The sequence below is a fragment of the Lissotriton vulgaris genome, chromosome 5, assembly GCF_964263255.1.
Source record: "Lissotriton vulgaris chromosome 5, aLisVul1.2, whole genome shotgun sequence".
NCBI classification, from domain to species: domain Eukaryota; kingdom Metazoa; phylum Chordata; class Amphibia; order Caudata; family Salamandridae; genus Lissotriton; species Lissotriton vulgaris.
In genome coordinates this window covers 1395828004-1395845272 of record NC_141693.1, presented here as the reverse complement: position 1 = coordinate 1395845272, position 17269 = coordinate 1395828004, and the positions used below count along the sequence as shown (strand labels likewise).

Below are 17269 nucleotides of genomic sequence, written 5' to 3'. Positions count from 1 at the left end.
GCTCCTACTATCAGGCTACTGCTTCAGGAGGATTGACTATCACAGCAGCAGGGCAAAGTTTTCCACCCGAAGCTGCACAATCTACATCTTAATGTGTAAAGAGTGAGCAGCTGCAGTTGACTGAATTCAATAAAGCTTCTAAGTTTGGAGATGTCATATTCGTGGGCTCTACAAAATCTAATTATGAAGAGAGCTGGGACAAATTTGTGGCCTGGTCTGAAATTCAGAACTCATACCCCGTACAAGCTAAACTGTCATATGTTTTGTTAATTTTATGTTTTGCCCAGCAAGGTGTTGCAGGGGTCACCTTAAGAGGTTATTTGTTGTTTTTTTGCATTTACAGGCCCAGTCATTTGTTTAAACCACCTGTTGTGATGCACATTGTTAAAGATGACGCACACCTCCTCTCCTAAACCCTTTGTGATGCCACAGTTGGATCTTAATGTGGTCCTGATGTTCCTCATGTGTACCCCCTTCGAGCTGCTCCCCACTTCTTGTTGCTCCTACTGAATCTTGAAACCCTTTTACCGATTGTGATTGCTTCAGCTTGTTGTGTGAGTAAGCTCTAAGCTTTCTCAACGCAGCCTCTGTAAACAAACTTTTCCAGACAACCCTCTGCTAGGGACCTGGCAGCTGTTTGCCTAAAGTTGGGATACTTTTTGATGTTGGGCAGTCCATTACCCTCCCAACGTTCTTTGCCCTGCTTCATCCCTCGAAAGAAAAGACACTCCATCAGCTGGACTCTAAAAGAGCTTGCATTACATCCATTGCGCCAAATACCATTGATAGCGTTTTGTGGGGTTGTTTGGGGCAAAGAGCAGTAAAGCTGTGCAGAAAAGAACTTTGTGAAGGTGCTGGGAATCCGTATCCGGAGGGACTAATGGTTCATTCCAAAAGGGCTAAGGCTGTTACCACTCTATTGTCACATAAAGTGTCTGTTCCTGACATCTGCCAGGCTATGCCATGGGAATCAGTGCACACGTTGATGAAGCGCTACTGCCTTGTTAGCCAGCTGTGACTGGAAGGGTATTTTGTGTGTTTGTTCCTGCATGACTCTGGTCTGAGCTCACTTCCCATACCCTCCACCTTGGGGAAGTACTGCTTTGATATCCATTCTAAAGGGGAGAACTCTGTGGTTAGAAGTATGCAGCAGAAGAACACTCTGGAACAATCTATCTGGGGTTAATGGATGTAACCGCAAAATACTTGCGGTCCTCACACCTCATTCTATGAAATTATCTCTTTTTGCCGTCTAATAAGGTCCCACCCTAGTACCTCCAATTATTTTGTGATCTGTTCCTGAGGGTGCAGAAAGAGTCAAGCAAACTGACTTTGGTACCACAGCCTGCTTCGTCACTTCCGGGGCAGAACAAAGTCAACACAATCCTTATCAAAGGTAAGTAATTTGTTTAATTGGAGTTGAAGAAAGTCTGGTTCTCACCCTGGGCCAGTCACCGGGTTTTATGCAACTTTTAATTTGAAACACTTCAGTTGCCGCTACATCTGTTTATTTTATCACATTATTTTTTATTTTCTGCTTTTACATGGTTACTTTGGCAGTGAACATTCACAACAATTTTTGTCAATTTTAGTCAAAGTAAATATCTTCCAAAGCTCGTTTTCAAAACTGTTCACCTAGACATAGGGTGGCACCATCTTGATGTGTCTGTGCATTGACGTGTACTTATTATTGCTGTTAACACTAAGCTAGTTCCCATCTCAGGTCAGCTGTTTTATAAGGCCAGCTTTCCACTCATTAAAATGTCATCTGTATTAGAGGAATTTTACACTTTCTATGTCAACTACTGTTCAAACATGGGCACATCCAGGGTAAGTTGACATCTTGTCTTCATAATGGATGCCTCCCCACTGTACTCTGACATTTTTCTTATTACACACTTATCAATTTGGCAGCCCCCTGAAAATTTCACGGCCAACATGGCGCTGCCCATTAATTTAAAAGTGGAGTTCAGTTTACGTAAATAAGGATGTGATAGTTTTGACTAGATAGATGTATTTTGAAACCATGGTCGCAGTAACCCCCAAACAAAACTCTGGTTTCGCCCATTAATTAGGAGAAGAGTTTGCCAGAGAGATTATCGGCAGATGTTGCGACACTATTTGCTGGTTCCTAATCCAGACTCACTCTCCGTCAGACAGATGCCTCAGGAGAGACTGGGCACAGTAGGAGCCTGTTCTTCCCTGAGAGAACTCTAATAACAAACAGCCGCCCTTTGGTGTTTTCCAAGGCTATGCTGTGCGTCATTCCAAATACTCGACATGCAGATATATGATGTTTTAGCCTACTAAATTAGCATGAGTTTTACTAATAGCACTAGGGTCTAGGATGCCATCTGAACACGCAAAATGTTTGAAATGTTCTTATTGTTTTCATTAATGACAATCGTAACTGCAATGTTGTTCTCCTGTTTTGACATGCATTTTATCTGCACAAGATTAAGGCTTTCAAAATAAAGTTTTAAAACTACAAGTCATAATTAATTAATGCAAAGTTTGTGTGTTTTCTGCAAGACGAAATGATTGTTTATGCAATCCACCGTGTCCCTGAAACTGTATAACGGAACTGCTCGTATGCAACCTGAAAACACTGCCTGCGCAACTAATAGCTAGGTGTGTTTTTGCTGTGCTGCGGCCCTCGGGGCTGCTCTAACTCAGCACGTGCACTGAACTGCGACCTTGCACTGTGGGTCTGAGCATCCACCCCTCCAGTTCTGAAGGAACTCTCCAGAATGCGTATCATATCTGGCCCACACTTAAGGGCCTCTGACGTATTAATTAGTGCTTGTTGTGGCATCTGTGATCATTTTTAGCATCGTTTCGGCATCTAAAAGCTCATAGTGCAACAACACGGACTTTTCAAATGTCTAAGGAAATAAAGTGAGAATCTTCGTTTATAAGATTTGTGGCCCAGACTTTTTGAGGCTTCATGTCTCAATCCAGGCTTTATTAGAGAGGTTACAAGATCTCAAAGCAGGTATCACTAAGGGATGCCCCTTTTTAACGTCGATTGACTAAATTTAGCTATTCACACTGGCTTTAAAGTCAATTGGGCCATTCTCTTTTTTTTTTTAAGGCTTTCTTTATTATGTTTCAGTTTTAACAATGCAGCATAGAATGCGGAAAATAATTGTTCAGTTTGTGCATAGAATCACACTCCAGCGCATCTCTCCAACCTGTCCCGGAGATACAATGTCACTTGCTACTTTTATGTGTAGTAATCGCTGATCAACCACCCACCCATCCCCAACCACCGCTGTTTCCAACCAGGATCTTATTGGCTGTTGCCGCTTGATAACTTCCACTATTAATTGTCATGTTATGAGTATCTTCACGGATCCCAGAACTTCGATTATTACTTTTGCGGGGAATGAGATTTTGATATCAATTTATGATCAATTTAATAACTTATCGCATTCATCTATTTTGGACCGCTAGTATCTGTCATTGAGTAAAAGACAACCCCTGTATAGGTTAGACAAACCCCATTAACTGACGCCACTCGGAAGAACCACTTACAACTGATAAAGTTTAAAAGTTTTATATAAAAGTCAAATTGAAATGCGAATTACAATTCTCTTGGAATTAAAGTATACAAAATCAATTCCACATTCGGCAATTTAAAGCTTCGATGTGAAGTGGTTCCTTGGCGTCATCTACAGAAAGAGAAAAGTATCACGTTAAATCTGTCCCTACTCTATGCTATGTGACATCCCTACTTCGTTAGTTCCTGACCTAAAAAGGTGTCAGCAGTTTGACTTCCAAAGAAGATCAAACTCTCTTAGCCTCTAAAGGTAACTTAAGTTTAAGAAGCAGTACCCTCTCTGCCTACCCATCCGCTCTTCTTAAGGGTCCTCGGCCTACTGCTCTTTTGCGCTCTGATCTCTCTCAGCGCATCTGCTCAAGGCATCTACCCTTGCCTTCTCTCTTGAGCAATTCCCTCGCTGTTCCTAATCTCCAATTGCTACCTCCTCCCCGGGGTGCTGTCCCTAAAATACACAATCACAGTGTGGGTGGAACGCCCCTTGACGCCCACCACGGACTTTCCCCGATGATGTCAGCTTCTGGCTTCTTCCATTGCTTCATCTCTTTCGCCGTCCGTTAAGTTGACCTTTCTTCTTTAGATGTCATCTTCATCTTCTTATTGGCAATTTCAATTGACACTTTCAGATCAGAAATCATATGAACTTAAACAAGACTTTAACTTACAACTGCTATTCTTTGACCTTCTAGGTCCTGTGAATGGTCATTCAAAACAAGTTTCAAATTCTTAGCGCTTCTCATCACGTTCAGGCCATAAACTTTGTCCAGCGTTGTCACCTTAAATCTAACAAGTGCTAGACTTCTTGGCTCTCACGTCCACATCAAACTATTTACGACTCCTGTAAGTCCGCTAAATTATATACATTGGACTGTGCTCCTGCTAACCCTTGGTCAGTCAGGTTAGAATCACAAATGACCTAAACCTTTCTAACATTTCTACTAAAAAAACCCTTCTACACAGTATAACCTCTAACACACATTTATATATTCGTATTTAACTAAAGTCTTGATTTTACTCGAATACATTTTACATAGAATATAACTACATAGAGTACGAGGTTATATGCTTATTCGTTACATCGTCGTATGTATGCTTTCTGCGCACTTCTACACGTTACATTTCTCGCCGCTTCTCCATTTAACGTTTTCACACGTACATGAATTCTACCTTGCACATTCTACATTTCATAAGCATTTCTACATATCATCTCTACATCAGCCCTCTACGTATACGGGCCTTCTAAATCTAATACATGTTCTAAAGTGAATACAGTTACATTTCCTATATTACTTTGGTTACATCCGTTATCTATATGCCATAAATGTCAATTTCACATTACGATATACGTTTCCTTCCTACATTATACGATGTGCTTGTAAATACGCCCCATACAAAATTTCTATTCAAATTTGCGCTCTCTCACTTTGGACAACCGCTTCCCACTTTACTCGACCTCTCATGCCCCAAACATTCCATTCTCCAAAAATCCACATTTGAGGTCAAGAGGTTACCCCAGCTTTGTGTGATCTTTCTGTGCCCATTGCGTACAGTGTCTGTGTTTTGAGAAGTCGTCAGTCACTGCATCCTAAGAGTATTTGTAGGCGAGTCGAGACTTATCTGGACCCGTGGAAAAATCGGATCTTCTGAATGTATACAATTCCAGAATTCAGTAATGGCTTTGCAGCCCCATATGGTGTGGTAGAATGATCCAGATCTCTTCAAGGCATTTTATGGTGAACGATAGAGCACGATTTTGACTGAAATTATATTTTTAAGGTTGACTGTTTAGTTTTATTCTATATTTAACAATGTAAGCATTCAAATACTATTCAAGGCAACCATACATTTAAGCAACATTAACATGCTTGTTACCTTAATTGATTACAGTGGCAAACACTTTTTCTGCAAAAAATTACATAAAACCTGGTATTAATTGCTGCTCTTTGTTCGTCTTGCAGGAGCTACCTATGAGGTCCGAGTACATTGCCTGACAAAATACTATGGCTATTTCCCCATCACTGTGGTGTTTGAGTTTTCATGCACAGGCTCTGGGAATTTTTGTATTGGTCGGTTCTTGTCCGCTGTGTCAAATGGCAGTCTTGCTGAAGAACTGGGTCCTACTTCTCCATATAAGCCCTACCAAGCTGCCATCCAAAGACCAATAACATATCTGGACGATGAAGGCGTTCCACCGGAGAAGTAAGCTTTTTGTCGCTATGTTTTAAAGAATGATGCAGATGATGGCTTAGATGATGTACTGACGGAGTTTATAATGGGTTCTGTGTGATGTATACCTGCCAAACCTGATCACTGAGAACATTTTTCATTTCACTCGCTAAGAATACTCTTTCAGTTTTTCCCAACATAAAGTATTTTTTGGGATTGTGAGGAGGTTAAAGTAGTTAGCCAGATAAATTAAAAACCAGCAGTACACCCAGTGCCCCATGTCTAACAGGTCCCACTTTTAAAAAGGCTCATTGAGTTAAATGCCCACTGCCGACTGTTGGGGTGATTTGGAGGTCGCAACCAAGTGTGCAACTCTGCCTTTCATTTAGGTAGTTAGGTGACAGAAAAACGTGTTATTTACATGTTTATGAATGGAATTTTTTTTTGCAAAAGTACAATAACTATTTTGGTTGTGGTTGAGCATGGTAGTCCGGTTATTGGGATCATTTAAAAAAGAATCCACAATGTAGACTTTGGTCTCTGTAGACAGGTACATAAATGGGACGTGATGGACAGTGCTCCTTTGCCCCCCTCCCCAACTAAATCTATTTTAGATGAAATAAAAGTGACTGATGGTGAAGTCTTGAGGATGTCTAGTTTCTACCGTAAAAACCTCAGGAATGAGTATGTACTCGCCCAAATGGCAGATAAATGCGCTGGTGACTCGGAACAATGTATGTAAAATATCAAACTGGAGTGGGTTTTGATGGATCACTTTGAAATATAGTTAATGTTGGTTGCAGGCAGTAGAACATCTTTGCATCTAATCAACCTGTACATGTAGGGTGTTATCGCAAGACACTGTTTTATCCTGAAAAACACCCGGAGGTAGTGGAGAGTTTGAACCCCCAAACTAAACCTGTGCAATCATGAGTGCCTGCAAAAAGAAAACCAAACCGCTTTCTTTATCCATAGAATTTGTTTTGCAATATTGAGTCCATGTTCACTTTGCTGATTTCCTCTTTGGGCAGAGGAGAGGGTATGTCGCTGAATTTGTGTTTCTGTGGGTGAGGAGGGTGAGGGGATCTTTAAATCTCTGAATGTATAACCGATCTCTTACAATGAGTCTGACATGGCTTGTTGGTGATTGGGCTGACCGTTTGAATCATTCATTACATCTGCTTCCATAATTTATTACTACATTTGTATCTTGTTTTTGTTTTGCATTTTCCTTAAGGGTCATCCATGGACAGGCTTTTGAGAACACTTGGAGATCCCCAAAAATTCTAGCTACTGCAGATTGTGTGTTGAAGGGCCAAAGTGGCTGTGTAGCAGAACATTGTACTCTCGACCTATTCCATGTGATCAATTTATGAATGTCCAGAAAAGTTTCCAACTCACTTGATTGCTTAAGGTTTTATAATAGATGTGTGTGTTCGCCATGTTTGGCCACGGTATACAGGTATACTACTGCCCTGGGTACCGATGCACACTTTGATGGACCTAACCAGGAAATCTGGCTGGGCCAGGCTAATTTGTCGGAGCACTTTACATAGACTTTTTCTCTTCAAATCAGACCATAGGGATTCGATTCAACTGCTGTGGACAATAGACTTATGGGAACAAATTCCAAAATGACCACAGATAGAAATAGCCAACCTTTAGTACCAGGGTCACCTGTGGTTCGTTGGGCAGCAATTGCTCATGCAATAGTACCAAACTTCAGGTCACCTGTGCAAGGTTAGGGCATTAACCAAGGTTGAGAGCCAGATAATAGTTTGATAACTAAGGAAATTATCAGCATTCCACTTCCATTTGTTTCTATTTGTTTTGACTTGTGTTGATATCTTGATGATCTTTGTGTGATCTGAACAAAGACACTGATCAAGACCTATGCCAACTGATGTAATCCATTATTTTGAGAAGCCTTGCTTGAAATCTGGGCAAGGTTTCCTATGGGTTGGCTGGCTGTGAGTAATTGTGTTGCATGTTTTACTTCTAGGTCTGGTTTTGAGGACCTCAATACCTTTCCTGTTATATTGTGGTGAAATTCAATCAAGAATTGCTGCCTGCTATTGCTCACTGCTGCTGCTCACATTTTAATCTGTGCAAATTCATTTTATTGGAGCGCTCGCATTGCCTGATTTTAAAATGACCATTTATTGCCTGATTGTGCCGGTGCCACTGCCCATAGCGACATCTAACTTTCTGCCCCAATCTCGTCCTGTTTCGGTTTTGCTTTCGCCGCCATATTTGTTGTTGTGCCTCGTAGCCAGCCTCTCCACCCCGCTCCCGCCTCCTAGCTGCTCCTCCCTCGCTCCGCCCCCCTCCACTATCTACATATGTCAATGCAACAGACGCGCAGCGGGCGCGCACCATGCGCGCCGAAGGTGCTCCAAATGTAAGCCCGTCTACGCCCGTCCGCGCCTGGACCGCGCCCAGCGCCAGACCCCCTGGCCCCCGCAACCTCCTCTCCACCTGCATAACGTACGACACCGCTACCCTCTCAGCACTCAACCCCGGCCGACTCCCTAACTGCTACCAAGCCGCCCCAGGACACACCCATGGACCCTTCACCTGCCACTCATGCAAGTTCGACTGCATCAGGACCCACACCAAATCCAAAGACTCCAAACAGAGCTCCGACACTAACCACCTGAAGTGCCTCCTACTCAACACCCGCTCGGCCCACAGACACGCCATTGAACTTTGGAACCTACTCGACACCACATCGCCGGACGTCGCCTTTCTCACAGAAACCTGGATGAACGCCTCATCAGCGCCCGACATCGCCATAGCCATCCCAGACTGCTACAAGATCATCCGAAAGGACCGCATCAACCAAACAGGAGGAGGAATCGCCATCGTTCATAAGAACACCATCCGCATCACGACCAGTTCCGATGACCACCTCACAACCGCCGAACACCTTCACTTCCAGGTTCACACCGACCCTAAGACCACACTTAGAGGCACCCTCATCTATAGACCACCCGGACCCCGCACACAATTCAGCGAAGACATCACTGACTTCATCAGCCCTCACGCCCACAGCGCTGACGAATTAGCACCCCTGAAATACCATCAAATCAAACAAGGCAGCAAAAAAGCCCCCTGGTTTAATGATGACCTTAAGAAATCAAAGAAGATCTGTCGCACCCTTGAGAAAGCCTGGCGAAAAAACCCAACCACTGACAACCTTCAAGAACGCCACCCGCAAACACCAACTGATCCGATCCATCAAGAAATCAGCATTCAAGGATCGACTCGACAACAACGCCCACAACAGCAAAGAATTATTCAACATCGTCAAAGAGTTTACCAACCCCACTGCCGGCACCAACGACATCACTCCATTTATTTTATTTATTTATTTATTTAGGAGATTTGTAGAGCGCATGGCTGCCCGGGAGCGTCCCAGCGCTGACAGAATCCACTAAGTTCTCAAAAAGGATGGGCCGGGGGGTGGCATGGATCAGGGGAACAGCCATGTCTTCAGGGATTTACGGAATGTTAAGAGATTAGGTTGGGCCCGGAGGGCTGGTGGAAGAGTGTTCCACATCTTGGATGCCAAGTAGGAGAATTGCCGATCTCCGAAACGTGATTTTTTGGTTTTGGGTATTTTAGTCAGGTGGGCATTGGTAGAGCGTAGGGTTCTGGTTGTTGTGTGGGGGGTTATGAGATTTTTCAGAACCGGGGGACCTTTTCCGTGCAGGATTTTATGGGTTAGGCACATAGCCTTGAAGTGCACTCTCTGTTCCACCGGGAGCCAATGTAGTTCTTTGAGTGCGGGCTTGGCAGAGCAGCGCTTTTTGGTGCCGGTAAGAATTCGTGCCGCAGCATTTTGCACCACCTGGAGTTTGGAGATGACTTTTTTTGGGGATCCAAGGTATAGGGCATTTCCGTAGTCCAATCTGGACAGTATGAGGCCCTGGATGACCAGTTTTCTAGACTGGAAGGGAAGGATAGGGAGGATTTTGCGGATGGACCGGATCAAGCCGAAGCAAGTTCCCGCAGTTTTCTTGGCCTGGGTGCTGAGAGTGAGTTTATTATCCAGCCAGATCCCTAAGCTTTTGATATCGGTTTTAGGGGTTGGAGGTGGGCCCATGCTGGGCGGCCATAAGGATTCCGGGCGAAAAAGGGACTGGTTGCCTAAAACCATAAGCTCTGTTTTTTCCCCATTGAGCTTTAAATGGGAGCTGCTCATCCAACTGACGATGTCCTCCAGGCAGGAATACAGATCTATGGAGGGGGGTTCTGACTGGCTTAGGGAAACGACCAACTGTGTGTCGTCCGCGTAGGTCAGGAGTTTGATGCCATAGGGGACGACAATTTGTTCCAGAGGTGCCATATATACGTTGAAGAGTGTCGGGCTCAGAGAGGAGCCCTGAGGCACTCCGCAACGTATCGGGGTTTCCTTGGAGATGCAGTCTCCGTCTGCTACCTGGAAGGAGCGATTGTGAAGGAAGGATTTTAGCCACTCAAGGGCTGTCCCTTTAATGGCAAGATCTGCTAGGCGTTGGGCAAGAATGCTATGGTTGACGGTGTCGAAAGCTGCGCTAAGGTCCAGGAGGATCACTGCCACTGATCCTCCTGCATCGATGATCTTCCTGGCTTCTTCGACCACCGCCACCATAGCTGTTTCTGTCCCTTGGCCCGGGCGGAAGCCCGTTTGCGAGGTTTTAAGCAGTTCATTGGACTCCAGATAGAGAGAGAGCTGGGAGTTTATGTATTTTTCCGCTAGTTTACTAATGGCCGGGAGGAGAGATATAGGTCTGTAGTTGGCCAAATTATCCGGGTCAAGGTTAGGTTTTTTTATGAGTGCTTTCACTACCGCTTTTTTCCAGTTAGTGGGCACTAGTCCGGAGTCAAAAGAGGTGTTTAAGAGGTTGATTATGAGAGGAAGAATGCTCGGGGCTACAAGTTTAAGATGTCTCAGCGGGGCAGGGTCGTGAGGCGATCCGCTTTTGAGGGCTTGTAGTATAGAGCCCAGAGTTTCCGCGTTGATAGGTTGGAATTTACTAAGTTCAACGCCATTTCTTTGCTGATGGGAGGAGGGGAGGGGGAGTGGGTCTGAAGGGGAGAGTGGCGGAAGTTGTTTAAGTATGTTTTGAATTTTAGAGTCAAAGAAGTTTGCTAACTCATTGCAGTGTTCTATAGTAGGGACTCGTGCATCTGGGGGGGTAGGGGGTTTGAGAAGCTTTTTCAAAGTGAGGAACGTCTCCCTTGATGAGTTTGCTGCCTGGCTGATTTTCTCGCTATAAAAAGAGGTTTGTGCGTTTTTCAAAGCTTTTTTATAATTCAGGATCATCAATCTGTAGTCGTTTTTGTCGGTGGAGTTGAAGTCTTTTCTCCAGACTCTTTCTGCTCTCTTGCAGGCTTTTTTCAAAAGGCGAAGTTCCTGGGTGAACCATGGGGAAGTTGCTTTTTTCCTTAGTTTACGGTGAGATTTTTTTGGAAGGGCCAGGTCTAAGGAGTTGGTGATCCAGGAGGAGAATTCCCTATCTGCGAGTTCAATGGATGAGCTAAGGTTGGGGACTGACTCCTCAAGGAGTTGTGTCCATTTGGCAACGTCAAGTTTTGCCCAGGGTCTAGACTCCATCCCAAGACCTCTGCGACTCTCTAGCCTCGTTCTTACACAACAAAATCACCGACTTACATAACAGCTTTGGAGACCAGCCCACCCCACGTACCTTGGATCTAAAACCCCCCTCCAACAACCTTTACGCCTGGAACCCAATCACCACTGAAGACACCATCCGCCTGATGAACACCATTCACTCAGGATCGCCAACCGACCCATGTCCCCACCACATTTTCAACAAAGCAGACTCCATTATCGCACCCCATCTCCGTGACGTCATCAACTGCTCCCTTAACTCCGCCACCTTCCTGGAAAGCTGGAAACACGCCGAACTCTGCGCCCTCTTGAAGAAACCTACAGCAGACCCCACTGAACTTAAGAACTACCGCCCCATTTCGCTCCTCCCTTTCCCTGCCAAAGTCATTGAGAAAGCCGTCAACAGTCAACTCGCCGCCTTCCTCGAATCCAACAAATCCCTCGACCCTTCACAGTCCGGCTTCCGAGCCAAACACAGAACCGAGACCGCCCTCATCGCAGCAACAGACAACATTCGAACTCAACTGCACAACGGAGAAACTGCTGCCCTCATCCTACTGGACCTCTCCGCAGCCTTCGACACGGTCTGTCATAGCACCCTCATACAACGCCTCAGCAACGTCGGAATACAAGGAAAAGCATTGGACTGGATAATCTCGTTCCTCGCCGGAAGAACCCAGAGAGTCCGCCTCCCCCCTTTTAGATCAGTCATCTGCGGCGTACCCCAAGGATCTTCACTCAGTCCCACCCTCTTCAACGTATACATGAGTCCCCTCGCATCCATTGCGCGCCAACACAACCTCAACATTATCTCCTACGCAGACGACACTCAGCTGATCCTATCCCTCACCAAAGACCCAAACACCGCTAAAACCAACCTACACGAAGGGATGAAAGAAGTAGCCGAGTGGATGAAGAACAGCCGTTTAAAACTTAACTCAGACAAACCGGAAGTCCTCATCTTAGGATCATCCCCCTCCGCCTGGGACGATTCATGGTGGCCACCGGCCCTGGGAACCACACCCATACCAACAGACCACGCACGTAACCTGGGCTTCATCCTGGACTCCTCCCTCTCGATGACCTGACAAGTCAACGCCGTCTCATCATCATGCTTCAACATCCTACGTATGCTCAACAAAATCTTCCTTTGGATCCCTACCGAAACAAGAAAGACGGTCACCCATGCACTGGTCACAAGCCGACTAGACTACGGAAACACCCTTTACGCCGAAACCACAGCCAAACGACAGAAAAAACTCCAACGCATCCAAAACGCCTCAGCCAGACTCATCCTAGACAGCCCCCGCCAAGCTCACATTTCCGGTCACCTGAGAGACCTCCACTGGCTCCCCGTCAACAAGAGAATAACGTTCCGCCTCCTCACCCACGCACACAAAGCCCTCTACGACCCGAATACCTCAACACGCGCCTGTCCTTCTACACCCCCACCCGCCAACTTCGATCGTCCAATCAAGCCCTCGCCGCAATTCCACGCATCCAAAGATCCACCATGGGAGGAAGATCCTTCTCCTACTTAGCGGCCAAGACCTGGAATTCCCTCCCCACCCACCTCCGCCTCACAAAGAACCACCTCTCCTTCAGGAAACAACTAAAAACTTGGATATTTGATAAGTAAAGCTCCCCCCCCCCCCTCCCTCAAGCGCCTTGAGACCCTCTGGGTGAGTAGTGCGCTATACAAATTTAAACTTGACTTGACTTTTTACATGATCATTGTAAAATTCGAACGAAAATTTGAACAACCTAGCGCATTTAAGGAGGTGGGACGGAGGACATATCATATGTCAATAGGATATCCCAATGTGTTTTTACCACATACAATCATTGACATTTTATATAGAAACAATCTGCAGAAACTCTGTCAAGGGGCACATTGCACCTGGATATTTGAATCACAACACAATTTCTTTGCCATTTGTCTTTACAGTTTCTTGGATTATGAACTTGAGCGGTCCATCTCTCTGGGTCAGTACAAGTATCCCATGAAGTTGAAGGATATTGTCCAAGAAGTTATCCAGTTGGGATTAGACAGACCTAACCCTCGCAGTCCTGCTATGGAGGACACCAAAGAAGTTATGTAAGTAACTGACCAGCCATCCGTAGCGCTTATGATTTCTTATGGAACAAAGCTCTCCCAATGAAGGGATCAGAAAAGGTAAGGAAAAGCTGATACAAGAGAGTGAAATTTATACTGGCTGTAAAAACCCTAGAAAAATATCAATAGTTTAAAAGATTTTTTTTTCCTCCTATTTTAATAGGACCCCTAATTTTTGTAATAGATATTTGTTTCCTGCAGCATGTGATGATTTCAGTTATTTTCCAGGCCGGGTTCAGGTTTCTAATTGGGAGTGGCCCCTGACTTGCCCATAATATTTATAGAGTGTTTTCCCAAGACTTCTTGAAGATGAGGTTTGCTTGATTGATTTATTTGAGATGTTATTAGGGAATCATGGAAGGCCCTTGCCTGGAGAGCTCCATAGCCAGTACAAGTTAGTGGAGGTACAGTTTCTTTTTAATTACCATTTCAATGGCTGTGTAGTTAATTACATGTTGGCCCCAGTTCTCGATGGTGAGTGGCAGGGTTTCCCTTGCAACTATGAGATTAAACCTCTTGTGTGTGCATGACTAAATGATTCCATAATGCGCCACAGTGCTTGTGTGCTGAGGACGGAACCATTCCGTCCTCTGCACCTGACCGCCAAATCCCTCGGAGCTAGGGAAAAGCTTTCCCCAACCTCCGTAGGCATTTTTTTTAGTGTAATGACGAAAGGTGCACAATGCGCGCCAACATCATTACACTGAAAGTGAAATGAGATGATTGGTTCCTTTCACCTTCATTGCCTACATGCTCGTGGGGCTATCTCACCCGAGAACCTAGGCAGATGGGAGAGGTACCATTTAAATGGGGAGCATCACCCCTTTCCAATGGTAACCTTCCCTAGTGGATCCCTGCTTGGCGATCACCATAGGAGGGCGAACCCCGAGCAGAGATTCACTCTGTTAGGCACTAGGGAGGGGGGGAATCTTACCCTTGGTCAAGGGCTTTTGCCCCCTTACCCCCATATCCTTTATCCAGATTGGTCTTTCTGCCCCTCCTTGGGGGCATATGGGGGCAATAGCCCCCTGATCTCAGCCTCAGAGAGGCAGAAAACCCAGTAGGCCACAGGGATTATTTGTTTTGTAAAGAAAGGGGTGGGAGCTGCCCAAAATGGGCATGCAAATGCCCCACTCTCCAAAAATCCACAAAGGACAGTCTTCCTTCCCCGCCACCCCCCGGGGAGGAAGGTGGAGGTTTTTACCCCAGATCTGCCTCAAGGGGCCCCAGAAAGCCCATTATAAGTTTTTAGGCTGACTCCAATTTGAGCACCCAGACAAGTGAGGTATAATTTTTATCGAGCAACAGAGTGGAATGCTGAGTGTGAAGAAATTTGTGCTGGCATGCTGAAACCACACACAAATGTTAGAAACATGTGATCCATTTTGTTTGTGCTAAATTTGAGGTTTGCAGGGGATTCTGGGTTAGAAAACATTGGGGGATCCATGCAGACCACACCTCCCTGGACTCTCCCGGGGGTCTAGTTTTAGAAATGTCTGGGTTTGGTAGGTTTGCCTAGCTTGCCGCCAAACCTTTTATTTATTTTATTTTAGGAGTTTGTATAGCTCTAGTCTAGTCTGGATATTTATATTGCGCAGACATATCACATCCCAAGAGGGAGTCTCATGGCACATGCGGACAATCCCAGAAAGGAAAGTAAATGATCCTGGAAGTGGGGGCCTAACTAAAAGTGCCATGTTTTCAACAACTTTCGGAAACTCATGTGTTCGATGGTTGTACGTATGTTTAAAGGAAGTTTGTTCCACAAAGATGGTGCCATGTAGAAGAAAGCACATCCGCCATTTCTAGCTGTTTGAACTCTAAATGGCGTGAGCTGGAACTTAGAGCTTGATCTCAATTCTCGACCAGGCCGGTACCATGTCAATTTTCGGTTCCAGTATTTTGGTCCTGTGCCGTACATATGTTTATGAACCTAACACATGGTTTTAAAATTGGCTCTTTTTTTTTTTTTACAGGGAGCCAATGTAGACTGTTTAGGCATGGCAGGGAAGGGGATTGTCTTGGTAGGCCCAGAATCAGACGAGCAGCAGTGTTTTGAACAACTTGTAATTTCCTGATATGGCACTCATTTATGGCAAGCAGAAGAGAGTTACCATAATCTAACCTATTTATTATACATATATATACTAACTGGACCCAAGAGTATCAGAGAGCTTCACAACAAGTACATTGAGAGCAAAAAGAGGTACAGATAATTGAAATAACATGAGGGTTGTGGCTGTGTAACGAACGCACATAGAAGGGAAGGGGGAAGTGGGAAGTGGGGAGGGGGTAGAACAAATCGAACAAGTCTCTGAGCGGATTCAATGTTCAGAATGGTTTCTTGGTTCGGGACGGTGTCATCTGCTTTCTCCAGTATTGGGGTGTCTTTCATAGATTCACATGCCTGAATCGATTCGATTCAAAAACTTTATTCGATTCAGAGAAGAATCATAAAAGTAAAACATTTTACAAAACATGATTTAGAAATATTTTAAAAGAAAACAATCTTTTCCCGTCATCGGAGTGGGAGTCCCACAGTACATAAAAAAGCAATAATATGCCATAATAACATAGAAAAAAACAGCTAATAACCAACCGGGAAGTAAAGTAGCCCAAGCTACAGGAGAAAAAACTTCCACACTCATAACTATTCTAGTCATTTTGTATAGTCCAAACTGCAGCCAATTAGGCGACAGCACCCACCAGAAAGTTCTCCCCAGAGGCTCAGGCTCTCAGATTTTCTACCGCACGTCGTGTGAAGGGAGTCTACCTGAGCTCTGCTCAGTACTTCTCTTTTTTTCCTTCAAGAATCTGGATTTGAAGATGTCTTCATCTAAGAAATCTTTATTCAGGCCTTGTGACTCTTGTGGTAAGCTCCGTCTTTTCAAAGAAGATCCCCACAAGAAGTGCATTTACTGCCTGTACCCTGACCATCAGGTGAAGGACTGCAAGATATGTAGGACCTTCACTCAGAAGACGCTCCGGGACAGAGAGGTCCACTTGCTTTTGTGGCTACAAAAGCTCAAGGATCAAGATAATCCTGCTTCTGAGGTAGGCAGTATTGCCTCTGGATCTACTGCAGTTTCTAGGAAGAGAGCTGCTGAAGAGGTGTTATCTTCTCCTGGGGACAAGATTGTAAAGAAGCAACAATCTTCTAAGGGGTCTGAGAGGCCTTCCACTTCTAAGGCTACTCCCCCTACTAAGAGCAAACTTGTGCCATCCACACCCCTGAGAAGAACAACCAAAACTTTACCTCAAAAGACAACTTCTAAGAAGACTTTACCTCAGAAGAAGACCCTGTCGTCGACTAAGATTCCCGTCGACGCAACATCTACGTCTACTGTAACTTTCTCTTCGCCTAAGCCTGAGATGATAATGTCGACCGCGTCTTCTCCGTCGACGATGGTCTATGTCTCTGTCAGGCCTATCTCATTGACGAGAGAATCTTCATCTGCCATAGTCAGCTCCCCGTCGGCGGCCAAGCTGAAGACGATTCCTTCAACAATAGCTTCGTCGACGCCACCGTCGACGGTTGCTCCATTGTCGTCGACGAACATCCCGTCGTCGACTCCTGCACCTTCGACGACATCGTCGTCGACTAAGACACCGTCGTCGACACCGTCGTCGACGAAGACCACTCAGTCGCCGATGACTACCTTATCATTGTCAGGATCCAAGCCCCCGCAATTGTCTACATGTACCACCATGCAGATTTGGTCACAGTCTGAGGCTTTCACGTCAACACCAAAGCTATCCTTGCTTCAGAGATGCGGTTCTGTTCTAGAACCTTTTTCTCCTCTAC

General features: G+C 45.1%; 1 protein-coding gene across 1 annotated transcript in view; it reads left to right on the top strand.

Moving 5' to 3' along the window:
- Positions 1–17269, top strand: part of MOV10 (Mov10 RNA helicase) — a 360143-nt gene that overhangs the window by 102825 nt on the left and 240049 nt on the right. Inside the window, exons 5-6 of the mRNA XM_086923342.1 lie at positions 5521–5761; positions 13297–13446. Coding sequence (XP_086779468.1) covers positions 5521–5761; positions 13297–13446 — 391 coding nt within the window. The remainder of the gene's footprint in view (positions 1–5520; positions 5762–13296; positions 13447–17269) is intronic.